A 27951-nucleotide genomic window follows, 5' to 3' on the forward strand; every position below is an offset into this window, starting at 1 on the left:
GTGTCCCCCAATACCCCTGCCCCCTTTCTTTCACCCCGTGTCCCCCTGTGTCCCCCCATCCCCCTGCCCTTCTCCCCGTGTCCCCCCGTCCCCCTGCCCTTCTCCCCATGTCCCCCCGTGTCCCCCCCATCCCCCTGCCCTTCTCCCCATGTCCCCCCGTGTCCCCCCCATCCCCCTGCCCTTCTCCCCATGTCCTGCCGTGTCCCCCCCGTCCCCCTGCCCTTCTCCCCATGTCCCCCTGCCCTTCTCCCCATGTCCCCCTGTGTCCCCCCCGTCCCCCTGCCCTTCTCCCTGTGCCCCCCCATGTCCCCCGCCCTTCTCCCCATGGATGTCCCCCCTTCTCCCCCCGGCCCCCCCGCCCCCCGCAGTGGGTGGCCAGCGGGCACTCCCTGCAGTGGTGCTACGAGCACTTCGTGCAGGCGCGCTCCCTGCGCCGGGCGCGGGACGTGCGGGAGCAGCTCGAGGGGCTGATGGAGCGCGTCGAGGTGGCGCCGTCCTCCTGCGCCGGCAACTACAGCCTCGTGCGCAAGGTGCCCGCCACCCCCGCCACCCCCCGCCCCCCCATGCCCGCAGAGCCCCGGGAGTGCCCCCCCCCCCCTCCCCAGTTTCTACCCCAGGGGCCCCGTTTCACCTCCTGGGACTCCATTAGGTCCCCCCTTTCCCCCTGGGACCTCTCGCCCCCTCTTTTCCCCCCTGGCACCCCCCCAGGACCCCCCCCCCCTTTTTCCCCCCTGGGACCCCCCCACTTTCCCCCTGGGACCCCCCCCCCCCTTTTCGCCCCTGGGACCCCCCTCTCTTTTCCCCTGGGACCCCCCCCCCCCCTTTTCCCCCCTGGGACCCCCCTCTCTTTTCCCCTCTGGGTTTCCCCCCTGGGACCCCCCTTTCCAATCCAGGGATACCCAGGAGACTCTGAGACCCCCAAGTTTCCCCCGGGGACCCCCTTTCCCACCCTGGGATCCTCCGGGAGTTTTTTGTAGGTTTTTTTTTTTTTTGTCACCCCCAGGCCATCATCGCCGGCTTCTTCTACCACATGGTGCGGCTGATGGGGGGTGGCTACCTGGGACCCCCCTCCCTTTCCCCCTGGGACCCCCCCCGCCTTTTCCCCCCTGGGACCCCCTCCCTTTCCCCCTGAGACACCCCCCTTTCTCCCCCTGGGACCTCCCCCTGCTCTTTTCCCCCCTGGGTTTCCCCCCTGGGACCCCCCTTTCCAATCCAGGGATACCCAGGAGACTCTGAGACCCCCAAGTTTCCCCTGGGGACCCCCGTTCCCACTCTGGGAACCTCCAGGAGGTTTTTATTTTTTGTTGGTTTTTTTTTTTTTTGTCACCCCCAGGCCGTCACCGCCGGCTTCTTCTACCACACGGCGCGGCTGACGCGCGGCGGGTACCGCACGGTGAAGCACCAGCAGACGGTTTTCATCCACCCCAACAGTTCCCTCTTCGAGGAGCAGCCGCGCTGGGTCATCTACCATGAGCTCGTCTTCACCACCAAGGAGTTCATGCGGCAGGTGGGGACGCGGGGGACACGGCTGGGGACAGCAGCGCGGGGACCGGGCGGGGGGGGGACACACACCCGGGGGCAGGGGATGTGGCCGTGGGGATGTTGGGATGGGGATGGGGCCACCACCGTGGGCACGGGGATGTCACCACGGGGACAGGGATAGGGATGGGGCCACCACCGTGGGCACGGGGATGTCACCGTGGGGACAGGGCCACCACCGTGGGCACGGGGATGTCACCGTGGGGACAGGGCCACCACCGTGGGCACAGGGATGTCACCACAGGGACAGGGCCACCACCGTGGGCACGGGGATGTCACCATGGGGACAGGGATGGGACAGGGCCACCACCATGGGCACGGGGATGTCACCGTGGGGTACAGGGCCACCACCGTGGGCACGGGGATGTCACCGTGGGGACAGGGATGGGACAGGGCCACCACCATGGGCACGGGGATGTCACCGTGGGGACAGGGCCACCACCGTGGGCACTGGGATGTCACCACGGGGACAGGGATGGGACAGGGCCACCACCGTGGGCACGGGGGTGTCACCGTGGGGACAGGGATGTGGTCACAGGGCCAGGGACATGAGGATGAGGACAAGGCCACCGCTGTGGGGACAGGGACCTCTGTCCCCCCTAGGGAATGGGGTGCGAGCAGACCCTATAGCTGTGTCCTCACGAGGAGCGGGGTGAGAGGGTGGGGACCCTGTGGCAGTGTCCTCATGGGGACCAGGGTGACGGGGACCCGGTGGCCGTGTCTGTGGGGACGGTGGTGACAGGATGGTGACCCTGCGGCCAGGTCCCCATGGGGACCAAGGACAACGGGACAACGAGGACCCGGTGCCCAAGGCCGGGGACGGGCCCGTCAGCAGGATCGTGTCCCCCTGCGGGCTTTGGTGGCCCCGGGGACTGTCACGGCACCCAATGACCCCCCCCCGCCCTGTGTCCCCTTTGTCCCCAGGTGATCGAGATCGACAGCGCGTGGCTGCTGGAGGTGGCCCCCCATTACTACCAGGCCAAGGAGCTGGAGGACGCCAGCGCCCGCAAGATGCCCAAGAAGGTGGGCAAGAGCCGGGAGGAGCTGGGCTGAAGGACCTTGGGGACACTTGGGGACACTTGGGGACCCCCCCCCCCAAATACAGCTGGTTTGGAAGACGAGCAGCTCCCGGCTCCCTCTGCCCCTGGCCCTTCGGGACACGGCTGTCCCCACTTGTCACCGCTGCGGCAGCTCCTTTCTCTGGTTTTATTCTGTACATTAAGTTAAGAGGAGGGTGGGGGTGGGGGGTGACAAAGGGGACAGGGATGTGGGGGCTCAGGTGTCCCCCGAGGTGGCGGAGGGCTTCAGGGCGAGGCGTAAGGCCGGTCCCGGCTCAGCCAGTGCCACCGCCACCGCCGCTGCCACCAGCAGCTTCTTAGCCTCGGTCACGGCTGTGGGGGCTGGCATCAGCTGGGACACACACACACACAAAATTAGGGGGGGGGGGGGGGGGACACGAGGGGCTGGGGGTGTCCCCCGGTGTCCCCTGGGCTTACCTTGTCCACTCGGTGGCAGCGGATGAGCCCCTGCGAGTTGAGGAAGAAGGTGGAGAAGGCATCGTAGGACCTGTGGGGAGGGGGCCGGGGGTCAGGGGACATGTGGGGACACGGAGGGGACACGGGGCTGGCATTGCACTCCCACCCCAGGAGTGACAAGGACACAGGGGACAGGGGGCTGGCATCCCACCCGGGGGGGGACAGGGACATGGGGACAGGGGGCTGGCATCCCAACCGGGGGGGGACACAGGGACATGGGGACACGGGTCCTTGGTGACAAAGGGGCCACAGGTGACATCCCCAGTGACAGAGGGGACATGGACAGCTGGGCTGTGGAGTGACAAGGACACAGGGCTGCAGACTGGCAGGGACACAGGGCCGTGGTGACAAAAGGGACACCGAGTGCCACCATAGTCCCATCCACAGCGCTGCAGCAGCAGCGGGTACTGGGGTGACAGAGGTGACAGAGAGTGTCAAGGACACAGTGACAAAGGGGACATGGGGCTGCTGGGCCACGGGGTGACAAGGACATTGGACCGCAGTGACAGAGGGGACGGGGTGACCCAACGTCCCATGCCAACTGCGGCAGGTACCAGGGTGGGAGAAGGGGACGGAGGTGACAGAGTGGGACAGGGGGCTGTGGGACCCCAGGGGGACAGGGACACCGGGGGGGGGGGGGTGACAGAGTGGGACAGGGGGCTGTGGGACCCCAGGGGGACAGGGACACCGGGTCAGGGGGACAGGGATGCCGGGGGGGGGGGGGTGACAGAGTGGGACAGGGGGCTGTGGGACCCCAGGGGGACAGGGATGCCTGGGCAGGTGACATGGGGGGGGTGACAGAGTGGGACAGGGGGCTGTGGGACCCCAGGGGGACAGGGACACCGGGGGGGGGGGGTGACAGAGTGGGACAGGGGGCTGTGGGACCCCAGGGGGACAGGGACACCGGGGGGGGGGTGACAAAGTGGGACAGGGGGCTGTGGGACCCCAGGGGGACAGGGACACTGGGTCACGGGGACATTGCACGGGGGGGTGGGGCATGATGGCAGCAGGTACCGGGGTGAGAGAAGGAATGTGGTGATGGGGTGACAGGGGGGTGATGGTGACAGGGGGGTGACAGGGGGTGACGGGGGGTGACGGGGGGTGCTGACCGCAGGAGCTGGCGCTTGTCGCGGCGGTAGAAGCGCAGCAGGCAGAGGTGGAGGGGCAGCCCCGTCAGGCGCCAGCGCGCCCGGATGCTCCAGTCCTCGGGGTGCCGGGTCAGCGCCAGCACCTCCAGCCGCAAACTGGCGAAATAAGCCCAGGCCACCGCCCGGCACAGCGCCACCGCCACCTGGTACATGGGCCGCCCGCTGCGGGGGGGACAGGGCTGTCACACGCTGCCCTGTCCCCAAGTGTCACCCTCCCCAGGAGGGAGGGGGGGGTGGGGGTGTCACTCACTGCGTGTGGAGGTGCAGGAGGTGGTTGATGAACTCGACGTCGGGGGAGTAGAGGCTGTAGTCGGGGATTTTCAGGAAGAAATGGGGGAGCTGGGGAGGGGGGGGGTCAGTGGGGTGTCACCTCCCCGTGGAGACGGAGACCTGCCCCCACCCCCCACCCCCCCGCTGGCATCACTGCAATGGGGCTGGGGGTAGGGCTCGGAGCTGGGGGGCTTAGGTGTTGTCACCACCCCCCCTTGTCATCCCCCCCCCTTGTCACCCCCCCATACTGCCACCTCCCCACATGCCCACGGTGACACCAAACCCACCCCACAGGTGACACCCTATAGCAGGACAGACCCCACATTCCCCCCCCCCCCCATGTCACCTTATTGTCACCCTCTTGTCACCTCGTCCTGCAGCTTCTGGTGCATGACGGCCAAGTGCTCCTCCATGCTGGGTGGGGGGCGGCGGGGGGGCCCGGCGGGGGCCAGGAAGGGAGATGGGGGTCGCAGGAGGAGGAGGACGGCGGCAGCGGTGGCAGGGCCATCGCGCACGGCGATGTCATCTTCCCGCTGCCCGTCCACCGTGGTGATGCCACCTTCCAGCCCCTCCGGTGGGGACAAGGCTCGAGCGCGGGGGCTGCCGGGGAGCCGGGGCGGGGGGTGCCGCAGCGGTGCCGGGGGGGGCAGCAGGGGCAGTGCCGAGCCATGGCCCCGGGTGGGCTCCAGGTCCTGGAGGAGGAAGGGGGGGGGGGGTTAGAGATGCTGGCTGGGGGGTGCGAAGGTCCCCACGGGGGGCACATGGAGCTGCCCCATAGCGGGGGTGGGGGGAGGCCTGTGGGGGACCCCACGGGGGGTGGGATTTGGGCTGGGGGGGGGGTGGGGTTGGGCTGGGGGGCGGCTGGCAGGACCCCCAGGGATGGATGTGACCTGTGGGGGTCCCAGTGGGTCCCCCCCAAGGGTGGGTCGGCCCCGCGGGGGGATGGAGCTGCTCGCGCAGGGGGACCCTCAGCCGGCTCCCCCTGCAGGAGCCCACTCCCGCCACATTTGCATAGCCACGCCCCGCAAAACGAACCCCCGCCCCACTGTCAATGCTGCTCCGCCCCGCTTTGTATAACCACGCCCCCACCCGCAATACCGCAGTCCGCTCCGCGACATCTATTTGCATAGCCACGCCCCCACCTGCCATACCGCATTCCCATTCCGCTGCATTTATTTGCATAGCCACGCCCCCAAACAGCAGCCTCGATCTACCTCGCTTAGCCGGTTCATTTGCATACCCACGCCCCCCCAACAGCCGCCTATCCACCTTACTTCCACACTGCGCTTATTTGCATGGCCTCGCCTCCCTCAGCACCGGCGCGACGCCCCCCTGCCTCCCTATTTGCATAGCCCCGCCTCCCAGCGCCCCTCACCTGCGGCCGCGCTCGGTACCGGCGCCGCGGCGGGTCCAGCCCGGCCCCGGCGGCCCCCGGTGGGGCCCAGAGGCGGAGCGGGGCGGCGGGGCGGAGGTGCGCGGCGGCGGCGGCCCGGCCTTGCCGGTACATGGCGGAGCCCCCCCCGCTTCCTCCCCTCACGCCGCTGCCGGTACTGCGCCTGCGCGTCCGCTGCCGAGCGCCGCTGGCCCCGCCCACGCCGCGCTGCGCATGCGCGGGGGCGGCCGAGGGCAGCGGCGGGGGCGCGGGCAGGCGGGGCGCGAGGGAAGGTGACCGGGCGGCCGCGCATGCGCGGTGGGCAGCGGCGCTGGGCCTGCGCAGGGCGGGAGAGCGGCGCGACGCGCATGCGCAACCGCTCCTCCCCGCCGGGCAGCCGGGCTCATTCATTCCCCTTCGCGCCTGCTGGAGGCGAGGCCGGGTCGCCAGCCACCAATAGGAGAGCGCTGTTCCGGACGGAGGCGGGGCGTTCCGCCCAAAGGGGCGTGGCTTCCTGAGGCTACACCCCCGCGATCCCCTCCCGCCCCCCTCCCAAGCAGAACCAGGGACATCAAGTGGAATCACCGATTTTATTGAAATGTAACCAAAAAAAGGGGCTGGGGGAGAGGAGAAAGGGGCCCGTCCCCGGGGCTGGGGCGCACCCACGGGGTGAGGACGGGCACCCGCGGGGGCTGTGGGGTGGGGAGGGGCACCCACGGGGGCTGTGGGGCAAGGACAGGCACCCGCGGGGGCTGTGGGGTGGGGAGGGGCACCCACGGGGGCTGTGGGGCAAGGACAGGCACCCACGGGGACTGTGGGGTGGGAAGGGGCACCCACGGGGGCTGTGGGGCAAGGACAGGCAACCACAGGGCAGGGACGGGCACCCAGAGGGTGTGGGGAGGGGCACAGGCCCCCATGGGGGCTATGGGGCAGGAACTGGGACCCCCCCCAGAGGGGCTGTGGGGTGGGGAAAGGCACCCAGGGGGTGAGGACGGGCACCCACGGGGGTTCTATGGAGTAAGAACTGGCACCCACTGGGTCTGTGGGGCAGGGACAGGCACCCACGGTGGCTATGGGGAGCAGGAACTAGGACCCCTCCACTGGGGTAGGGTTGGGCACTCACAGGGGCTGTGGGGTGGGGACAGGCATCTATGGGGCAGGGACAGGCACCCACCAGAGCTGTGGGGCAGGAACTAGCACCCACTGGGGCTATGGGGCGGGAACGGACGCCCACTGGGGTGGGGACAGGCACCCATAGGGGCTATGGGTCAGGAAATGGCACCCAGCCAGGTTGTGGGGCAGGGACGGGCACCCCCAGGGGCACCCCACATCCCCCCGCCCCACACCCGGCAAGACACCGAGCGCCCCACGGCCCTGCCGTGGGGGAGAGCTGCTGTGGGGCTCAGTGACTGGCGCGCCCGAGGGAGCTGTGGGGGTGAGAAAACAGCATGGCAGAGAGGGGAGTGAAAAAGGAGGATAAAAAATGGCAAAACTGGGCAAAAAAAAAGAAGGAAAATAGAGCAGCCCACCTGGCGCGGCGGTGCTGGGGGGCGTCCGTCCGTCCGTCCAGCGGCCGGGGGTCCGTGTGTCCGTCCGGCGCCTCCCGCCGCAGCAGGAACGGCCGGAGGCTGCCTCGCACAGGGGAGCCCCCGGCTCGCCCCGAGGTCAAGTTGAAAGGCCAGGGAGGCTCCATCTCTTCTCGCAAGACTGGGGGGGACAGGATGGGGGTTGGGCAAGCCCCGCCCCCTGCTGGAGGAAGAGGCGGAGCTCCGGGAGGCGCTGTGCCTCAGTTTCCCCCATGGTGTGGGCTTACAGTCGCGTTCCGACAGCGAGTAGGGCTTGATCTCCTCCTCGGGGCGCTTAGCGGGCGGGCGGCGGGGGGGGGCTGCAGGGAGGGCAGTGGCAGTGTGATTAGGGCTGGAGGGGGCTGTGTCACCACGCAGCCCCCCCAAAACCCACCACAACACCCCACCCCCCCGCCCCCAAGGAACCCCTCAGAACTCACCTGGCCGGTTGGAGAAGAAACCCTCGAAAATGACAAAGTTGTTCACCTGGGGAGGGGGAGGAAAGCTGGGGGTGAGGGGCTGCTCTGCCTGCCCCCCCCCCATGCCCTGAGGGCAAATCTGTGGGGTGAATTCCTCCCCCCCCCCCCCCCCCCCCCGCAGGACACTTCCCATAGCTGTACCCCTCCATGGTGCAAAAATCTGGGGCGATTTGCCCCCTCGGGTCTCTCTTGAGCCTCTAAACCCCTAACAGGCCAAATATTTGAGGTGAATTTTGCCCCCCCCCCGGACAATTCCCTTAGCTTTACCTCAACCTGGCGAATCTGAGAAACCATTTAGCCCCTCCAGGAATAAACTTAGTGACTAACAGCTGGGGCAGGGGCACCCCAGAAGGGCACTGCAACCCCCTCTGGGGATGTTCGCAGCGTCCCCCCGCTCACCTGTGGGATGGCGTCGACAAGGCCGTAGTGTTTGCGGAGAAATGCCAGGAGTTTCTCCGAGGGCCGATCAACAGCCAAACGCCAGGGATCCACCCTCTCGCTCTGTGGGGAGGGGGGCAAGTGAGGCGTGGGGCTGGGGGGGGGGCACCCCCAACATCCCTTTGTGTCTGTGTTCCGCTCCCAACCTGCAGCATGTGCTGGAAGAGCTGCCGTCCGTAACCGTGTCGTTGCAATGATTCGTGGATGTAAAAATCCAAGACGCAAAGTGGCTCCGCTTCATTGTGGGCGCCGTGACGGTCCTGGCGGGGGACAAAACGGCCATCAGGGGGGAGACCCAAGCATCCGTGCGCCCCCTCACACCCTCCCAACACTCACCAGGAGGAAAAGCTTCTTGTAGCCCACCTTGAGGAAGCCGACCACAGCGCCTTTGGGGGTCCTGGGGGAGGGCAGAAGGCATTTAGGGGGTGCCTAGATGCCTGGGTCACCCCTGGGGACACACACGTATGCGCTCACCCCCGGCCATCGGCATCGCGGAGGATGTAGAGGACGTGGCGGTTGGCCTCCATTCGTGCGGCACTGGTGACGGGGGCTGGCAGGCCTTGGGCCTGCACGGGAAGAGCCGTTACCCCCCCCCCGCCCAGCTGCTCCCCATTTAGCTCCAGTTGCTCCCTGTTACCCCCCCATTAGCCCCTGTTAGCCCCAGTTGGCCCCCCATTAGCCCCAGTTGGCCCCTGTTACCCCCAGTTAGTCCGCATTGGCCTCAGTTGCCCTCTGTTACCCCCCCGTTAGCCCCAGTTGCTCCCCATTGGCCCCAGTTGCCCCCCATTAGCCCCCTACCTTAGCCGAGGCCTTGCCCAGCTCATCGATGACCGTCCTCAGCTGCTGCTCCAGATCCCCCCTGTGCCACAGGGCCACAGCGAGGGGACAGGGTCACAGGGTCACCACAAATCCTTCCCTTCCCCCCCCCACCCCCCCACCCCGCGCCGCCAAAACACGCCAGGGTGGCCATGCTGAGGCGCCATTACCCATCATGCCCTAGGGCAGGATCCTGGAGGATCCCCAGTTTCCCAGCATCCCCCGGGGCAACAACACCCCCATTCACCACGGTGCCCCCAGGCAATTGAGGGGGGGGCAGGCCCTCCAGTTTCCCAGCATGCCCCGCGCGCCCCTTTTGTTTCCCAGCATGCCCCGGGTGGGCCAAGGCCTAGTCCTCAGGCCTAGGTCTCCGGTACCGGTGGGCGGGCCCACGGCGCCCGGCGGGCCGGAGGTGTTGGTCCACCACGCAGAAGCGGTCACCCAGCACCGGTGCGAGGTCGAAGGGAAACTCCATGGCCGCTTCGATCGCTCGCCGGGCCCGGGCCCGGCCCCGGCCTCGCCGCCGCCTCCTCCGCCCGCCGGGCCCGGCCCGGCTTCGCCGCTCCCGCCAGGACGCTGTCGACGCTAGCTCCGCCCCCTAGCAACCACGCAGCCAATCACCACCTCCCCCTCCCCCTCCCCTAGCAACCAAGCCCCGCCTGTCCGCGAAACCCCTCCGCCCTCGACAACGGGCTTCCCGCTCCGCCGCAAAGCACGACGGTAAACAACCCCGCCGCCATTTTGAGGAGCTGGCGGCCATTTTGGCTGCGCGGCCACCATCTTGTCAGCACCGTGCCTCAGTTCCAACCCCCCTCCGGTGTCTGTGTGGAAGAAGGAAGGCAACGCATCTCGCAAGAGGGTTGTAAACGCTTTATTCCCCCCTGGGCTCCACGCAGGGAGCCGGAGGTGTATCCATGGGTGTCCCCACGGCCGGTGGAGATTCTTTTTCCTTCAAGTAATCCTTGTAGAGGCGGCGCATGCGGGCGATGTCGGCAGCAGGGGGAGGCTGCCACTCGTACCAGGGATACCAAGGGTGTCCGGGGGCCAGGGTGGGTGCTGGCGGGGTTTTGCCAACAGCTGGGTGTCGGTTGGAGAAATCTTCCTGAGGGACAGGCACGTAGGGCACCTGTAGCCATAGGAGACCTGGCATGGGTGGGAAAGGGGGAGTGTGAGGGGCTGGCGTGGCACCCATGGGTGCTACTCCCCGCCTGCGGTGCTCACCGTGTTCCTGCGCCTGCGTGATGGCCTTGGATAGGAGCTTGTGCTGCCTCATGCAGACCCCTGAGGTGGGGGGGGACGTGGTTAGTGGCTGTGAGGGCAATAGCACCCATGGGTAGCCCCCCCCAGCACCTATGGGTCTCCCACAGCACCCACGGGTGCCTCTCACCTGTGTACGTGGGGTGGAAGATGACGCCTGAGTGGGGGCAGATAAACTGGTCCAGGAGCTTCACATTCTACAGGGAGGAAAAGGTGGGCAAAGACGAAATGGAGGGAGGAAAACGGGAGAGGAGGAGGAGGAAAATGGGGGAAGCAGAGTGTGTGTGGGGGAGGGGAGCCCTCCCAAATCCTGCCCCACCCCCAACCTACCCGGAAATCCACATGGAGGTTGCGATCGCGGCAGATGGGGCAGGGGTTTCCCACCAGCTTCCCCTTGCGCTGGGAAGGGGAAGAAAAACATGTTTCAGGGGTGCACCCCTCCCCCTCCCAGCGCCCCCCTCCCAGTCGCTCCCAGTGCCTCACCAAGCAGGTCTTGCGGGTGCGCTGGGGTGGGATGGCACCTTTGTGGTTGCGGCGGTAGCCATGCCAGACGGGGTTGTCACCGTAGGTCGCACGGTACTCTGCGTGGGAGAGGGACGGGGTGGTTTTCGAGGGGAGGAGGGGTTGGGGACACCCCCCAGAGCGTGTCCGTCCCCCCCCAGATTCCCCCCCAATACCTTCACTCTCCAGGTACGCCCACGGCTTCTCCTGATAGGGGGACGGGGGTGTCGGGGGGGCCTTAGCTGCTGCCTGGGTGCTGCAGAGCTGGGGGGCGTCCTGGTATGGGGGCGGTGTGACGTCATACCCATGGCAGTGACGTCACGGGGCGCTGCCCCTCCCTGCAGCATAGCCCACCCTGGGGGCTGTGCCACCGCAGCCACCGTGACATCACACCGGCTCCTTGTTTGAGGCAGGTGTGCTACGGGGGGCGGGGCGGCACCGGTGTCACCAGCGCCGGCCCGGCTATGGCGTCACACAGCGCCGCGCCATCGCACCCCCGTGCCCCCCCGCAGGACCCCACGCCGCGTGACGTCACGCGGGCCACCCCCGTGACAGCATCGCCGCCTACGCGTCCCTCACCCGAGCCCACAGCGGCCGCCCCGGGCCCCGCAGGCCGCCGACCACCGCCCGCAGCAGCGCCGTCCCCCCGGCCAGCGCCATCTTGCCGCAGCGCCGCATGGGAAAGGGCGGGGCCAGGGGAGGGGCGCCGCCATCTTGCCGCACGGCCCCTTTCCCCGCCCCCCCGGGCGGCGCATGCGCGCTCGCCTCCGCCTGAATAAAAACTGCGCCACAAGGCCGGAGGACAATAGCGGGCGGCGGCCGCGCATGCGCAGGGCGGTGGCTGCGCAGGCGCGGCGTGAGGGAGGGCGGGGGGAAGGGCGGGGCGGGGCGGGCGGCGCAGGCGCGCGGGGGCTGCGCTGTGACGATTGGCCGGGCGGGGCGGGGGACGGGGCGGGCCGCCCGACCGGGCGGGGCGCCCTATAAATAGCTCCGCCCGCGCCTTTCGCCGCCATTCTGAGGGCTGGGTGGAGGTGAGTAGAGAGCTACGGCGGGGCGGCGGGGGGAGGTAGGGGGGGTTTCACCCCCCCCTTTTTTATGGCGCTGGGGGGGGGCCCTTTTGTTGGGCCAGCGTCCTTTTGCCTTTAGAAAATGGCGTCCCTCAGCCTGCTTAGCCCGGCCGGGGGGGGATGGGGCCCTCAGCCCTCCCGTTTCCCCTCAGAGCTGAGGTGAAACCACCCTTCCCCCACTCCCAAGGGCGATTTCCTTCGGTTTTTTGACTCTGTCCTTTCCCCCCTTTAAAATTTTAAATCTCTCACCGGGGATAATGACTGCTAATCATTTCGTGTCTTTCTTCTTTGCTTCTAATTTTTTTTCCATTATTTTTTTTATTTATTGTGCCCACCCCCCACCCCCTTTTTTTTTTTTCCTTTCCCCGCTCCAGGTTTGGTTGCTCTTGAGAGACGCCGTCGCCTTTACCACGAGAAAAACAAACAAACAAACAAAAAACAAACGAACAAACAAAAAAATACAAAAAAGCGGGGAAGAAAAAGCTTTCTTCCCCCCTTCCCGCTCCCATCCCGGTGCCGTGGAAGAGCCGCCATCGCAGCCTCCGTCCTTTGGACCGTCCTTGGGAAGCCGTTTCAAACTCGAAGGAAACTGCCACTTAAAAACATATTCTCCCTCTTCTTTCCCCCCAAAAACAAAGGCAAAATCCCCCCTTTTTTTTTTTTAATTCCAGCAACTTTTTTTTATTTTTTTCCATCATTTAGCTCGACAAAACCACCCCTTTAGGGAAAAAAAAAACCAACAAACCCCCCCAAAACTTCCATCAAGCTGAAAAAAAAAAGTTGCTGCGTTTTTTTAAAGCCATGACCAAAAACAAAGCAATTCTTTTTTTGCTCTGATAACACCACCAATGCCAAAATCCAAACCTTGAAGCGCTGTCGGCAAGAAAATTAATTGGATAGTAAGTGTTGAATTTTCAACCAGCTGAATTCCCCTCAAAAAAAAAAAAAAACCCAAACCCCTTTATTGGTACCAAAGAGAAAAAATAATGGGAGGAAGAGCCCCAACTGTGTGCTTGAGGAGGACGTAGGCTTTGCTGAAAGGTGGTTAAACCTTCAAATTCGGGGGTATTTTCAAAAAGACGTGGGAGCCGGTGGCGGAGGGTTCATGAGCTCCCACGCAAAAACCAAAAAGGGGGGAAAAAAAGAAAGACCCTCAAAATATCCTGAAATCGCTTGGGTTTTTGCGGGGGAGACGGAAATTGGGGACCCGAGCGAGCAATCTGTACATAAAGATTGCGGGGCGGCTGTTAAAACTCGTGGAATCCGGGTTGATTTTGCAAATCCAATGTTAAAAAGGATGATTTATTTTACATTTTTTGTTTTTTAGGTGCCATTTTAGGATTGTTTTGCGCAGAGGAATGCGGGGAGGGAGGGAGAAGGTTGGGGAACGGAGGGGCGGTTAAAGGCGGGCTGGGGGGGGTGTGCAATCTAGCAATAAAGATTGCTAGGCAGGCTTAGCTTTGCCCCAAAACCGGCTTTTTTCATGCAAAAAAACCCCAGGTTGGCTTTAAAAAAAAAAAAAACAAAAACCAACAAAAATACCCCCACCCCCCAAAAAAACAGCCCAAGAGCCCGACTCGGGGAGCTTTGGGGCCAAGATGGCGTGGCCGCTCGCCTGCTCTTTGTCTTAATGGTTTTTTTTTTTTTTTCGTTGTTTTTTTACTCATTTTCCTTCTTTTCCCCCCCCTCCCCCTGTTTTTTTTCCTAGATATTTATTTCACAGGTTGCCCCCCCCTGCCCCGTGGTGTGTGTGGGGGCACTGCAGCCCCTTTGCATTTGGGGGGGGGGGTCCAAACCCCCTGATCCACGCGGATTTAATGGTTCTGTTTTAATTGGCGTAGGTGTCGCGCGGTGGTGGGGCGGGGGGGGGTCGTTATATTTATATTTGTGTGTGTCGTCTCCCCCCCACCCCCCCAACCCTCACCCCCCCAAACTTGATTTTTATTTTTTCGGCTTCTAAAATGGCGCCTGGGCCTCGCCGCCGGCCCTGGCTGATGCAACCGGCTCTTGGCAAACCCCTCCCACCGTGCCGGGGGCCCCCCCATATCTTCCTCACCCTTATTCTCCCCCCCCCAATTTATCCTGACACCCCCCCCTCCCATCCCGCTCTAACCGTACCCCCCCCTCCGGCTTTCATCTGCAGGATCCCGGTGCCGTACAGAATAGGACCCTACGGGCCGCTGCTTCTTTTGTAGGTTGTGCCAAAAATCCCTTTTCTTCCTCAAAAACAGGGTCTTTTTTTTTTCTTTTTTTTTTTTTTTTTTTTTACTCCCCCCTCCATCTTTCCCTTTCTTCCCCTTTTTTTGGGGGACCTCCCTGGTGGCTTTGGGTGGCGGTTTTGGGGGGGAGGGGGGGGGGAACAGCATCCTCGAGCAACTTATAACCTTTAATTTATCGTGACAGGGAAATGCTATCACTGGGCTTCACCCCCCCCCCAAAGAAGTCAATTGGGGGGGGCGCACCCCAAAAATCCTATATTTTTTCCCGATTTTCAATGAATTTGCCCCGTTTTGGCAGCGCGGAGGTGCTGTGTGCGGTGCAGGCTTAGGAAGCGAAGGGAACTTGGTTTTACTTCAGCAAAAGGGAGGGGAACAACTGCAACCCGCCGGGTAAGCAAAAAAACCTTTCTGGTCTTAATTACATTTCACAACCTTCATTTATATCTATTTTTTAATTAAAAAATTAAAAAAAAAAATCCCCCTTTTTTTCTTTACCATCCGTCTCCTGGTGCATGCGGATGCTGTGCTGGGTCGGGATCTATTCCCCCCCTTTGCCCCCAGCCCTGGGCAAACACTTGACACCCTAATCAGAAGGACTTTGGTGAAAACCAGGAAAAAATTTAAAATTTTGTTAATAAAATGATTAATTTTTTTATTGATTTCCTCCCAAATTAAGAGCCTGATGTGTGTGGGGGAAGAGCCCTTTTCTTTCCAGTGGTAGCATTTCCCTTGGGGGGGGGGGGGGGGGCACAGCGGGCAGCCCCTCTCTGACCCATGGTTTTGGGGTCAGTGTGACCCCCACCCCGTGTTGAAAATGGGGGTTCTGTCCCCCCAGGAAACCGGTTTTGGGGGGGAAATAATAAGTGAAAGCGGCGTAAAAATGTAGTGGTGGTGGGGGGTGGGGGTCAGGCCTTCCTCGGCCTCGTGGCTGGGTGGTGGCAGGGCTACACCAGGCCAGGGTGCCTCCCCCAGGTCGATTGGGGGGGTGGGGTGGGGGGGGTGAGATGTAGCCCCCTCCGCTCTGGGGAGATGCTTTACCTCCTTGGGGGGTGCTGGGTGCTTTCTGGCCCCCCACCCCTTTAACCCCTGCCGGGTTGGGTTTTGAGCAGTTTCACCCCCACGTGGAGGGGCCGGCAAGGGGGGTGTCGGGTCGGTGTTTGCTTCTGCTTGACCCACCCCCACCCCCCCCAGCCTCAGGATGGGGGGGTGAACCCCCAAATTCTTTTGGGGGAGGGGGGGGTTGTACAAAGACCCCACCCCAAACCAGGACAGGGCTGTGGGCCTCCTTGTCACCTGGGTGGTGGCCTCAGGGACACACGTGCGGGGTGTCCCCCCCCCTCAAAATAGCAAGCCACCAGGCTGGGTCTTGGCTGCTTTTCATCGGTGGGGGGTGTGTGTCGAAGGTTACAAGGGACCTTTGTGTTTAAAAAAAAAAAAAACAACAACAATTTGGGGTGAAAATAAGTTGCCCCCCCTTTAATTGGTGGAGGATTTGGGGGGAGGGGAGGGGGGGTGGTATTTTGGGAGGGGTTGTGCTCAAATTAACTTGCTCTTGTGTCTTTTCAGAGGGGCGGCTCGTGCCTGGCTTGCTGACCCCCCCGAAAAAAAATTATACCCCCCCAAGAAGGGGGAGGGGGGGGCTCCGCCGCCTGTATCCTTTAATCAGCCTGAGCAGGGGGGACTTAACGAAGTCCCAGCTCGTTAAGTCTTTGCTGTGAGGAGAAAATGGGGGCTGGGTGCCACCTCCCCACCCTAAAAATGGGGATGTTTTTCAGGCCTCCCCCCCCAAGCTAGTGGTGTTTTGGGGCTGTTTTCACTCCCCCCCACCCAAAAAAATCCACCCAGCCCTGCCATGTTTCCGCCTTCGTTAGCAAAACTGGGGCATAATTAAGCTAGAGAAGCTTCTAATTAGCTGTAATTAAGAAGCTCGCTGATGTCAGCAGGATGAAATCCCCCCTCGGCAGGTCAGGCTGGATCAAGGTCAGGCACCTGATGGACGCCAGGTTGTTAGGAGGGTGCTGGCCCTAATTATTAGCTTGCTAATTAACAGCTGATTCGTTAGTTGTTGGATTTAATTGTGCCCTGGATCGGGGAGGGGACATGACACCCCTAAAGCTTGCGCCGTCACTGCTGTCCCCCTCTCCCTTGCGCCTCCGTCCTTCCTTGCCTCGGCCTCTGCTCTTTGTTAAGCGCCGACTCATTAATTAACCCTTGGGGTAAAGCCGGTGTGTGTGTGTGATTAAAAATGGGGGTGCTGTGCCTCCCCCAGGACCCTCGTCCTGCTCCCGGTGAGGGGTTCTGTCCCCTGCTGTGACCAGAAGCTGCTGTCTCTGTGCCTTAGGGTGGCAGCGTCAATTAAAAACACAAATGGGGGCCACTTTGTCACCGTGCTGTCACCTCTGGGGGAAGGCGGGGGGGTAACACCCCCTCGGGATCCCTTGGGGGTCCCTTGGACACCCCCTTGGCTGCAAGAGCCACGTTTTGGGGGCGATTTCTCCCTCTTTGGGGTCAAGAATTTTTCCGGGGGTGGGTTTTTCTCTTTGTTACCCTCTCAAAGGGGACAAAAAGTGGGGAGGGGGCAGCGCTTGGAACAGCCACACGGAGCTTGGTGGGGGGGACGGACATGGGGGTTGTCATTGCTGTCCTAATCCCCCCCCCCTCCTCTTCCACCCGCCACCCCCAGGGCTTTTCTGCCATGGGCTCGGGCCCCATCGACCCCAAGGAGCTCCTCAAGGGCTTGGACTGCTTCCTGGGCCGCGATGGCGAGGTCAAGAGCATGGAAGGCATCGCCAAAATCTTCAAGTGAGTCCCCAAAATGTCCCTTGTGTGTCGTGTGTCCCCCCCCCCCCCCCCCCCCCCCCGCAGTGCCCCTGTGGCGTTTGGGGGGGTCTGACACCTCCTTTCTCGTTACCCAGCTTAATGAAGGACTCGCAGAAGATGGTGAGTCGCTGCATCTACTTGAATATCTTGCTGCAGACGCGGGCGCAGGACATCCTGGCTAAGTAAGAGCAGCGAGGGGGGATCTGGGGGGTCCAGGGAGAGCAGGATTTGGGGGGGGCACCCCTTCCTGCCTGGATCCTGATGGATTTTTCTTCCCGTTTTTTTTCCCCCTAGATTTATCCGGATCGGGGGTTACAAGCTGCTCAACACGTGGCTCACCAGTTCCAAAGCCTCCAACAACATCCCCTTCCTGCAGCAGATCCTCCTCACCCTGCAGCACCTACCCCTCACTGTTGACCACCTCAAACAGGTCGGGGTGGCTTTTGTGTGTCCCCCCCGCCGGGTGGCTTTTGTGTCCCCCTGGCTGGTTTATGTCCCCCCTGGGGTGACTTTAATCCCCGCGGACGTTGCCCCTCACTGCACATCTCCGTCTTTTCCAGAACAACACAGCCAAGCTTGTGAAGCAGCTCAGCAAATCCAGCGACGATGAAGGTGAGCAGCTCTCGAAACCCCCTCAGACCCCCACCCCAAGCCCCCTGAATCCTTCCGTTAACCCCTTCTTGCCCCGCAGAGCTGCGCCGCCTTGCCTCCATCCTCGTCAGCGACTGGATGGGTGTCATCCGCTCCCAGAGCAGCGCCCAGCCCACCGGTGAGCACCCCCCCGCGCCCCCTCTTCTTCCTCCCCTCTTCAGTCTAATGCCAGCATCTAAACCCTTTTCCCGTCTTTCCCTTCTCCCCTCCCCAGAACGGGATAAAAAGAAGCGGAAAGAGGAAAGTAAAAGCAAAACACCCGTCCAAGAGAAACCCCAGGAAGCTAAAACTGAGGCAAAAACTGAGGAGATGCCAGAGAAGAAGCGGGACAAACCTAAATCGCTGCGGACCACCGCTCCCAGCCATGCCAAATTCCGCTCCACTGGTAATTCCCGCTCTCCTGTGGGGCGGCGCGGGGGGAGTTGGTGCTTTCTGGGGGCTGTTCGAGGGGCCGTGCTCAGTCGTGGTGTGCTGGAAGGAGATGCGCTAACGATCCCTTCCCAACAGGGCTGGAAATGGAGACACCTTCGTTAGCACCGGTGAAGAAAATGAACTCTTCTTCAACTGCCGATAAATACAATCTGAAACCGATGCCCATAAAGAGGCAAAAGTGAGTCTGGGGCGGCTTTTGGGGGGGTCTCGGGGCCACTCCTGGTGGTCTTGGGACCGCTCTGGGGTTTCAGGGCTGCTTCTGGGGAAGCCTGACCCCTTTTTGGAGAGCTGTGGGCTGGTTTTGGGGTCCTTCCCTGTGAGCGACCTGTGTCCTTCCCTGTCCCGCAGCATTTCGTCCCTTCCTGGAGATGTTCCTCCTGCCGAGAAGAAATACAAACCCCTGAACACAGCACCCAACGCCACCAAGGAGATCAAAGTCAAGATCATCCCGCCCCAACGTGAGTTGGGGGGGGACGACAACTTGGGTGCTGTTTTGGGAGACACTGCGGGCCTTTCTGGGGACAATTTGGGTGGCTTTGGGTGACACATGGGTGCTGTTTCGGGGAGCAGGTGGGGTGCCTGTTTGAGGGGCACCTTGGGTGTCCTTTTTGGGGGGATACTGGGGGTGGTGCTGGGTGCCAGCTGGGTGCCTTCTGGGAGGCAGTTCAGGTACTGTTTTGGGGGACACCGAGTGCCATTTTACGGGGTGATTTGGGTGCGTTTTAGGGAACGGTCTGAGTGGTTTTGGGTGATACCTGGGTGCTGTTTTGGGGACGATTTGGGTACCAGTTTGGGGACGCTTTGGATCCTGTTTTTGGGGGACGATTTAGGCGCCTTTTTGGGGATAATGCAGGGGGGTTTGGGTGACACCTCCCTTCTTTTTCCCGCAGCCATGGAAGGGCTCGGCTTCCTTGACGCCCTCAACTCTGCTCCCATCCCCGGCATCAAGATTAAGAAGAAGAAGAAAGTCTTGTCCCCCACAGCGGCCAAGGTGAGGAGGAGCCCCCCCAGATACCGGGGTTCCCTCCCCAGATACCAGGGTCCCAGATAATAACCACCCCACCCCCTCTCCGCCCCCCCCCAGCCCAGTCCCTTCGAGGGGAAGCCAGCTCCTGAAGCCAGCTCTGCCAAACCTTCCTCCCCGGAGCCAACTGCTGCTTCGGAGCCGATGGAGACGGATCGGCCCGGCACGCCAGTACCGGCCGTGGAAGTGCCGGAGCCGATGGAGACGTGTAAGTTGGGGTGACGAGGAAGGGGGAAACCTGTGGCTCAGGGGGGTTAAAGTGGGTGCTGAGCCCCCCCTGGTTCCTCCCACAGGCTCAGCGGAGGTGAGCGGTGACGCCAAAGCCACCGAAAATGCAGCGGAAGGCGGCCAGCTCACCAAAAAAGGTCGGAAAAAGAAAACGGTGAGTTGGCCAGAAGAGAGCAAACTCCGCGAGTATTTCTACTTCGAACTGGACGAAACCGAGCGAGGTGAGCGCCGTCCCTCCCCCCTGCCTTGTGTGTGTCCGTCCCCACGCACCTTGGTGTCCCCAGGCTTGTAGGGGTGACACTTGTCCCTTCCCAACAGTCAACGTCAACAAGATCAAGGATTTTGGGGAAGCGGCCAAGCGGGAGATGCTGATGGATCGCCAGGCCTTTGAGACCGCCCGGCGCCTCAGCCACGACACCATGGAGGAGAAGGTGCCCTGGCTTTATCCCAAGCTCCTGGATCTCCCCGCTCCCCTCGTGGTGCCGGGCAGCGGCAGCCGGGAACGCTTCACTCAGGCCGAGAGAGAGAAAGGGATCTTGCAGGAGATCTTCCTGTCCAAGGAGAGGTGAGTAGATCCCTTGGGCTCCCCTGTCCGCCCAGTCCCGGGAAGGGCCTGCTCTTGATACAGGAACTCCAGGTTCCCCCTGTCCTTGCAACCCCCCTGCTGCCCTGCCTTTAGATTTACTTTTGATCTACTTGGGAGGCAGATCACCCCAGGGGATCCCATCAGCACCCTGATCCCACTCCCAAGGATCAATGAGGTTGATCCTCCCCAGTGTGAGGGTTTGCAGAGGTGTCCTGGGTGGAGATGCTGTTGGGAGGGTGATGGAGCTGGGATCCCCAGGGGACCCTGAGGATCCAGAGCCTGCATCTCTGGATCCACTCGGGATTCCCAGGGGATTGAGCACGTATGAGGCACCTTTATGGTGCTGCCTCAGGGATCCTTGTGCCAGGGGCTGTGGAATGTGTCTGGAGTTCAGATCCCTTGAGGATCCCCCTGGGGTCTGGAGCTGGGTGTCACCAGGATCCCCGCAGATCTGTTGCGGGAGGCTGGGTACGAGCTTCAAATCGTGGGGTGGGGTGGGGGTGTGAGCCCCAGCCCCCGCAGATCAGTGGGGTTAGAGGGTCGATTGCCCCCAGCGTGAGGATTTATAGGGGATGCAGGGGCTGGGCAGAGACCGTGCCAGTCTGGATCTCTGTGGATCTAGAGGCTGAGGGGAGGTTGCTGGCACCAGATCCTCTTGAGATCTTTGGGGGTCTGAAAGGATGAGCTGATGACTGGGCCCCAAATCTTCCTTAAGGATCTAGAGCATTGCGAGGGAGGTTTTGGGGGTCTAGATTCCCTGGGATCCCAGAGAATCCAGAGTTGGTGGGGTGAGATTTTGGGGGCCCAGATTCTCTGGGATCCCAGAGGATCCTGGGGGGAGGTTTCTAAAGCCTGGATGCCCAATGATCCAGAGCTGGAGGGGAGAGGTTTTTGGGTCCCAGATTCCCTGAGATCTTTGAGGATCTTAAGCTAGTGGGAGGGCTTTTGAGGGCTCAGATCTGCTGGGATCAGTGAGGATCCAGGGCCACGGGGGAGATTTACAGAGCCCGGATCTCCTGGGATCCCTGAGGACCCAGAAGGGGGGGTAGGGGAGGAGTTTGAGGCTCAGATCCTCTGGGATCTGTGAGGGTTCAGAGCCAAGGGGGAGGTTTTTGGGACCCGACTCCCCATGGATTCAGAGTTGGGTGGGAGGGGAGCAGGTTGCTGGAGCCCAGATCTCCTGGGATCCCCAAGGATCTGGTGCCTGGAGGAGGAGCGTTGTGGAGCCTGAGGATCCAAAGTGGTGGGCGGGGGAGGAGAGGAGGGAAAGACGGATGGATGGGATCCCCGAGGATCTGAAGTCTTTTGTGGGGGCACACAGGACCCCTGAGGATCTGTAATATTTGTAGGGGTAAGCACGGGATCCCCGCTGATCCAAAGTCTTGGGGGGACACCCAGGATCTAGAGCTGGGAAGGCTGTTGGCGGTCCAGATCCTCAAGGATCCCCTGGGAGGGGGCAGATGGCAGTGGATCCCAGGGATCCATCGACCTCTGACACCCCCCCCCCCCCCCTTCCTTTCCCTTCCCCCCTCCCCCCAACAGCGTCCCAGACAGCCCTCACGAACCTGATCCGGAATCCTACGAACCGCTGCCGCCCAAGCTGATCCCTCTGGATGAGGTAAGTGCCGCTGCCGCGCCGTGCCGTGCCGCCATAGCCCCCCCCACCCCGCCACCCCCCCAAAAATAGTGCAGCCCCCCCCCCCCCCTTTTCCCTTCGCCCCTCACCCCTATCTCTGCCCTCCCCAGGATTGCTCTGCCGAGGAGGTCGCCTATCCCGAAGGATTGGAAGCCGGCGCGGCCTCGCCCTCCCTGGACGCCGCCGGCGGTGCCGGTGCCAAGCTGCCCCCGGTGCTGGCCAACCTGATGGGGAGCGTGGGGGCTGGTAAAAGCCCCCAGGGGCCAGCGCCCGCCGCCCCCATCAACATGCAGGAGATCCTCACTTCCATCATGGTAACTGTCCCCTCCCTCGTCCCCAGCACAGAGCCACCCCCCACCAGGGTGACACAGCAAGGGGGGGGCGGCGGCGGCGCTGCGGGGGAGGGGGAAGGAGGTCACCCCTTGGGTTTTTCCCCCTCCCCCACCACTCACTCTCCATGTGTCCCCCACCAGGGTGGGCCCAGCACCCACAAAGCGGAGGAATTGATGAAGCAACCGGATTATTCGGATAAAATCAAACATTTGTTGGGAAATCTGCAGGCTCAGCCGCCGGGGCCAAGTGGAGGTGAGTGACGGACACGGTGGGGACATCCAGTCACCGGTGGGGACAGCCCCGTCAATGGGGGTGGGTGGGGGGTGTCCCGAGGAGCGTGGGGGGGAGGGGTGGGCGACCGCTGGGAGCCTGGTCCCTGCCCTTGAGGGGACACAGGAGTGTCCCTGGCTTGGGGACAGTGTCCCCTACCCCAGTGGGGACATAGAGGTGTCCTTGGTTTGGGGACACAGTCGGGGACGCTCTTCCCTTCCCCAGAAGGGGACACAGGGCTGTCCTTGGCTTGGGGACACGAGGGGGACACTGTGTCCTGCCCCAGCAGGGACTTAGGGATGTCCTTGTTTTGGGGACGTGATGGGGACACAATTGAGGACACTGTTCAGTGCCCTGATGGGGATATTGGGCTGCCCTTGGCTTGGGGACGCTGTCCCCTCCCCCAGCAGGGACAGGGGGCTGCCCTTGGCTTGGGGACATGCTTGGGGATGCTGCTCAGTGCCCTGATGGGGATGTGGGGTGCTCTCACTTGGGGACATGCTCAAGGGACCATTGGGGACACTGTCTCGTGTCCTAGTGGACATGTGGGACTGCTCTTGGCTTGGGGACACTGTCCAGCGCCCTGGCAGTGACGTGAGAGTGTGGTTTTGGCTTGGGGACACGCCTGGGGACACTGTCCAGCGCCCTGGCAGGGAATCAAGGTTGCTCTTCGCTTGGGGACACGTGTGGTGACACTGTGCCCTGCCCTGGTGTGACATGGGGGTCCCCTCAAGCTCGGGGACGTGCTCCAGGCAGTGCTGGGGACCCTGTCCCCCACCTCAGGGTGACAGAGGGGTCCCCTCAGCTCCAAGACGTGCCAGGGACCTTGTCCCTTACCCTGGGAGTCCCCTTGATTTGGGGACATGCTGTGGGGTGACACTGGGGGGCGAATGTCCCTTCAGCTTGAGGACCTGGGGGCACCTGAAGGGGGGGGGGGGCACGGCTTGGGGATCGGTGACACGTGTCCCCAGCTGTCCCTGTGGGGCCACTGCCAGTGATGTGTCCCCTGTGTCAGGGGGGTGACACGGGGAGGGAAGTATTGATGTCTGTCCCCTCCCCTGGGGGGGTGACTTGGATGTCCCCTGGGTTTGGGGACGTGGGGGGGGACATTGGGGTCCCGTCACTGGATACCTGTCCCCTCTCTGCTGGGAAGTGACTTGGAGGGGGGGCTGTGTCCCCTTAACCCCGGGGACATGGCCGTCGTCACCGTGCCCACCTCTGGGGTGACACTAGGGGTATTGGGGGTCCCTTTGATTTGGGGACCATGGGGGACCCTGTGTCGCCCTCTGGGGTGACACAGGCAGGTACGGGGGTCCTCCTAATTTGGGGACACTGGAGTGACACGGGGAGGAGGGGGTATGGAGGTCCCCTCATTTTGGGGACACACTCTGGGTGCTGTTGGGGACCCTGTGTCCTTTGGGGTGACACGGGGGATTTTGGGGTCTCCTTAATTTGGGGACAAGCTCTGGGCACTGCCAGGGACCCCCTGTCCCCTGGGGTGACATGGGGGTTTGGGGGTCCCCTTGGTTTGGGGACACTTCTGGGTGCTATCAGGGACCTTGTCACCCTCTGGGGTGCCATGGGAGGGGTATTGGGGGTCCCCTTAACTTGGGGGGACCCCTCTGGGGTGACACGGGGGGGTCCCCTTAACTTGGGGACATCTGATGTGCCCCGGGGGGGGCAGCTGTCCCTTTGAATTGGGGACATCTCCCTGCTTATGGGCACTTTGGGGGGGGGGGGGGCGGGGCACTGTGGGACCACCAGCCACTGTCCCCTGCTTGGCGGGGGGGACCCGTGGGGCTCGAGGGGGGGGGGGCGGGGGTCCTTCTGCTTACTGACCCCTCCCCCATTTCTCCCCGCAGTGCCCCACGGCTTGCTGGGCCCCGGCCCCATGGCCAACGGCTTCCCGCCCGGCCCCAAGGCCATGCAGCACTTCCCGCCGGGGGGGCCCATGCCGGGTAAGTGCCACCGGGGGGGTGACGGGGTGGGGGTGGGGGGGCACCTGCAATCCCCCCTCCTTCCCCCTCCCTTATTTTTTTTTTATTTTTCTTTTTTTTTTTTTTTTTCCCCTCGCAGGACCCCACGGAGGAGGTGGGGGGGGACCTGGCCTCCCCCCAGGTCCGGGGATCCCAGGTGGCCCCCGACTTTTAGGGCCGCCCCCCCCCCAACGAGGCGGCGATTTTTGGGAAGCGCCGGAAGGGGGGGGAAACCTCCGAGGTGGCCCTCACGGCGGCGGCGGCGGCGGCGGCATGCGCGGGGGGGGCCCCTTTCACCGCCCCCGCGGCCGTAGCGGCGCCGAACCCCCGTACCGATGCCGCGGCGGCGGTGGTGGCGGCGGCGGAGGGGGGGGTCGCAACGGGGGCCCCCCAAATGGCGGCGGCGGCGCAAGGGGGGGGGCCCCCCGGTAGCCACGGCGATCACGGCAGAGGCCACCCCGGCGAGCACCCCCGGGGCCACGGCGGAGGTCACGGAGGAGGTAAATGCGGGGGGGCGGGGGGGCCCCCCCCGCGAGGGGGGGGGGGCGGCGGCTGTGGGGCCTGGCTGTGGGGCGGGCCCGGCCCCGGCTGGGAGGGGCCTGTGGGTGCCCCCTCCCCGCCCCCGCCCCCCCCGCCGTTCCTGCCCCGGTGGCGGGGGGGGGAGCCCCCTCCCCACCCCCTCCAGCCCCTCGAGCCCCCCGGGCCGTGGGGCCGAGGCCCCGACTGGCGCCGGCCCCCCATGGGGCTCTAGGGCAGGGGCGGCAGAGAGGAGAACACCCCCCACCCCCCCACGGCGGCCGCAGGGCATGCTGGGAGCGTAGGGACCCCGCCCCGCGCCCCCAGGGCAGCTGGGGTGCTGGGGGAGGGGGGGGTGCCGCAGGGCATGATGGGAGTTACCGTTAGAGTGGGCCGCAAGGCATGCTGGGAGTTCACACCAGCGCGAGGGCAGGCCGCAGGGCATGCTGGGAGTTGAAGCCAGCTCTAGGAGGGGCCGCAAGGCATGCTGGGAGCTAAGAGCAGCTCTAGGAGGGGCTGCAGGGCATGCTGGGAGTTCACACTGGCGCTAGGAGGGGCCGCAAGGCATGATGGGAGTTGAAACCGGCTCTAGGGCAGGCCGCAGGGCATGCTGGGAGTTCACACCAGCTCTAGGAAGGGGCCGCAGGGCATGCTGGGAGTTCACACCAGTGCTAGGAGGGGCCGCAAGGCATGATGGGAGTTGAAACCAGCTCTATGGCAGGCCGCAGGGCATGCTGGGAGTTCATGCCAGTGTTAAGAGGGGCGGCAAGGCATGATGGGAGTTGAAACCAGCTCTAGGGTGGGCTGCAAGGCATCATGGGAGTTCACACCAGCCTAGGGCAAGGCCGCAACATGCTGCGAGTTAAGACCAGTGCTAGGACAGCAAGGCATGCTGGGAGCTAAGAGCAGCTCTAGAGCAGGCTGCAAAGCATCATGGGAGTTAAGACCAGCCTAGGGCAGGGTGCAGGGCATGCTGGGAGCTAAGAGCAGCTCTAGAGCGGGATGCAAGGCATGATGGGAGCTCACACCAGCTCTAGAAGGGGCCGCAAGGCATCGTGGGAGTTTACACCAGCCTAGGGCAAGGCCGCAACACATGCTGGGAGTTGATACCAGCGCTAGGACAGCAAGGCATGCTGGGAGGAGCAGGTCAGGTCTAGGGTGGGCAGCAAGGCATGCTGGGAGCCAAGTCCAGCTCCGGGAAGGGTGGTGTGGCTCCGGGGTGGGCCGTGGGGCAGGCCGGGAGGGGCAGGGCAGCTGTTAGGAGAGCTGCAAGGCATGCTGGGAGTTAAGACCAAGCCTAGGGTGGCAGCAAGGCATGCTGGGAGTTGTAGTTTAGGGGGAGCTGCAAGGCATGCTGGGAGCTGCCTTGGTGCCCCATGGCCACCTTGTTGACAGGGCCTGGCCCAGGGCACTCTGCCCCACGGCGTCCTGAGCTGCAGCGCAGTGCGGGGGCGAGGTGGAGCTCGGCATCTATGGGGCTGCCCCACAGCCGTGCACAGGGACCGGCCCAGCTCTCCAGCAGAGCTCGAGGACCGTGCAGGTCCGTGGCTGCCCCACAGCCGCCCCACAGCCGTGCAGAGGGACCAGCCTGGCCCTGCGGCCAGGCTATGGGGCGGCAGTCAAGGTGCCGTGGGGCTCGCAGCCGCCCCGTAAGGGACACAGCAGCTCCAGCACCTGGCTATGGGGCAGGGAGGGATTGGGGTGCTGTGGGGCTCGTCCCCGTGGCTGGAGCAAGCCCCATAGATGCAGCTGACGTTAGGACGTAAACTGCGGTGCCATAGGGCTCCACCGCTGCCCCATACCAAGGGGTCCAGCCCTATAGATGCACCCGCTCCCCACCAGCTCTCAGGGCCAGGCCGGTGGGGTTCACCGTGGGGCCCATTGCTGCCTCACGGCCACCCCACTCCCCCAAGCGAGGCCGAGAGCCGATCCCACATGTGTGTGTGGTGTCCCCTCCCCACACCCCCCCTCCCCATTTCCCCCCCTAATCCCCCCTTCTCCCAGAGCTGCTGCCGTGGGGCCGCCGTGGGGCCGGGGCGCCGGCGCCTGACGCGCCTTCCCCCCCCCCTTTTCTCTCACGCAGACATGTCGAGCCGCGCCGTCTGTCGCCACTTCATGCTGAAGGGCAGCTGCAGGTACGAGAACAACTGTGCCTTCTACCACCCCGGCGTCAACGGGCCGCCCCTGCCGTAGCGCCCGCCGCCGCCCTTCCTCCCACGCCGCCGCCGCCGCCTCCTCCTCCTCCTCCTCCTCCTGCCCTTCCTCCCCTGCCCCCCTTCCTCCTCCTCTCAGACTCGCGCTGCAGCCACCAATTTATGGCTTCTGTGAGGCCTCCGTGATGCCCCTGGCGCTCAATTCCAATCCTCCCCCCCCCCGTCCTTCCCCGGGCGCAAATACCCCCCGAGGGGCGTAAATACCCACTTATGGGGCAGAAAGAACCCACTTACAGGGCAGAAATACCCCCCTCAGAGTGTAAATACCCACCTATGGGGTGTAAATGCCCCCTGAGGGGTGTAAAAATCCACCTATTGGGCAGAATTGCTTACTTGTGGGGCAGAAATACCCACTTATGGGGTATAAATACCCACCTGTGGGGCAGAATTGCCTGCCTGTGGGGTTTAAATGACCAGCTACTGGGAGAAATACCCACCTGTGGGGCAGAAAGACCCATCTGTGGGGGATAAATACCCCCTCAGGGTGTAAATACCCACCTGTGGGGCAGAAATACCACCCCCCCAGGGCTTAAATCCACACCTATAGGGTGTAAGTACCCATCTGTGGGGTGTAAATATCTTCTCTGGGCATAAATATGGGGCATAATGACCCACCCAGGGGGTAAATTCCCACCCACGGTTTGTAAATCCCCCTCTTCAGTGGGGCCAGACCCCCCCCCGCTTCCCCGAGGGGTGGGTGACACCCCCCCCCAGGCACCAACAGCCCTGCCCTGGGGTAAATGCCCACCCCAGGGCATTAATGCCCCCCTCCTCGGTGCAAACGCCGTCAGGAGGGGTAAATAAAGCATCTCAGAAGGGTGTAACTACCCCCCAACACTAATTTATACCCCCCCCCAGGGGTTAAAATGCTGCTGCCAGGTTATAAGTAACCCCCTGTGGATGTAAATCCCCCCCCAGGGTATCAGTACCCCCCTGTCAGGGTGTAATTAACCCTGCTGGGGCCCAATTTCCCCCGTTTTGGGGGCCAAAACACCCCAGTGGGGCATTAAGAGGACACCCCACCCCCCCCCGGGGTAAAAGCCGATTGGCAAGGTGACCC

General features: G+C 63.5%; 5 protein-coding genes and 1 long non-coding RNA gene across 7 annotated transcripts; 3 read left to right on the forward strand and 3 right to left on the reverse strand.

The window, feature by feature from the left end:
- Positions 1-286: 286 nt before the first annotated feature.
- Positions 287-2658, forward strand: DHX16 (DEAH-box helicase 16). Its single transcript, XM_037372082.1, has 3 exons — positions 287-530; positions 1334-1507; positions 2464-2658. The coding sequence occupies exons 1-3, from the start codon at positions 471-473 to the stop codon at positions 2590-2592; spliced, it is 363 nt and encodes a 120-aa protein (XP_037227979.1). The 5' UTR covers positions 287-470; the 3' UTR covers positions 2593-2658.
- A 64-nt stretch (positions 2659-2722) lies between these two features.
- On the reverse strand, positions 2723-6064 carry C22H6orf136 (chromosome 22 C6orf136 homolog). The gene is made up of 6 exons (XM_037372081.1): positions 5868-6064; positions 4861-5184; positions 4473-4561; positions 4184-4384; positions 3036-3105; positions 2723-2949 (listed from the first exon to the last, which is right to left on the reverse strand). The coding sequence occupies exons 1-6, from the start codon at positions 5997-5999 to the stop codon at positions 2815-2817; spliced, it is 951 nt and encodes a 316-aa protein (XP_037227978.1). The 5' UTR covers positions 6000-6064; the 3' UTR covers positions 2723-2814.
- Positions 6065-6440: 376 nt separating this feature from the next.
- Positions 6441-9767, reverse strand: ATAT1 (alpha tubulin acetyltransferase 1). Its single transcript, XM_037372080.1, has 10 exons — positions 9540-9767; positions 9145-9205; positions 8821-8912; positions 8683-8743; positions 8493-8606; positions 8308-8409; positions 7870-7915; positions 7678-7749; positions 7394-7571; positions 6441-7291 (listed from the first exon to the last, which is right to left on the reverse strand). Exons 1-10 carry the CDS (start codon positions 9635-9637, stop codon positions 7267-7269), a joined length of 849 nt encoding a protein of 282 aa, XP_037227977.1. The 5' UTR covers positions 9638-9767; the 3' UTR covers positions 6441-7266.
- A 247-nt stretch (positions 9768-10014) lies between these two features.
- Positions 10015-11626, reverse strand: MRPS18B (mitochondrial ribosomal protein S18B). Of its 2 annotated transcripts, XM_037372084.1 has the most exons (7): positions 11500-11623; positions 11097-11196; positions 10903-11000; positions 10750-10818; positions 10550-10616; positions 10384-10443; positions 10015-10305 (listed from the first exon to the last, which is right to left on the reverse strand). In XM_037372084.1, exons 1-7 carry the CDS (start codon positions 11596-11598, stop codon positions 10034-10036), a joined length of 765 nt encoding a protein of 254 aa, XP_037227981.1. In that variant the 5' UTR covers positions 11599-11623; the 3' UTR covers positions 10015-10033. The 2 variants fall into 2 exon arrangements, with proteins under 2 accessions (XP_037227981.1, XP_037227982.1); XM_037372085.1 differs by lacking the exon at positions 10384-10443 and having other exon boundaries at positions 11500-11626.
- Positions 11627-11917: 291 nt separating this feature from the next.
- On the forward strand, positions 11918-12448 carry LOC119140575. The gene is made up of 2 exons (XR_005101652.1): positions 11918-11951; positions 12362-12448. It is a non-coding gene; the product is annotated as an uncharacterized LOC119140575 (long non-coding RNA).
- Positions 12449-14130: 1682 nt separating this feature from the next.
- Positions 14131-27926, forward strand: PPP1R10 (protein phosphatase 1 regulatory subunit 10). The gene is made up of 19 exons (XM_037372064.1): positions 14131-14178; positions 16890-17008; positions 17122-17208; positions 17321-17456; positions 17587-17638; positions 17718-17795; positions 17892-18062; positions 18185-18287; positions 18458-18567; positions 19000-19100; positions 19194-19341; positions 19427-19582; positions 19680-19926; positions 21490-21565; positions 21694-21897; positions 22057-22168; positions 24049-24144; positions 24263-24590; positions 26685-27926. Exons 2-19 carry the CDS (start codon positions 16902-16904, stop codon positions 26869-26871), a joined length of 2499 nt encoding a protein of 832 aa, XP_037227961.1. The 5' UTR covers positions 14131-14178; positions 16890-16901; the 3' UTR covers positions 26872-27926.
- The last annotated feature ends 25 nt before the right edge of the window (positions 27927-27951 follow it).

The sequence above is a fragment of the Falco rusticolus genome, chromosome 22, assembly GCF_015220075.1.
Source record: "Falco rusticolus isolate bFalRus1 chromosome 22, bFalRus1.pri, whole genome shotgun sequence".
Lineage (NCBI taxonomy): Eukaryota > Metazoa > Chordata > Aves > Falconiformes > Falconidae > Falco > Falco rusticolus.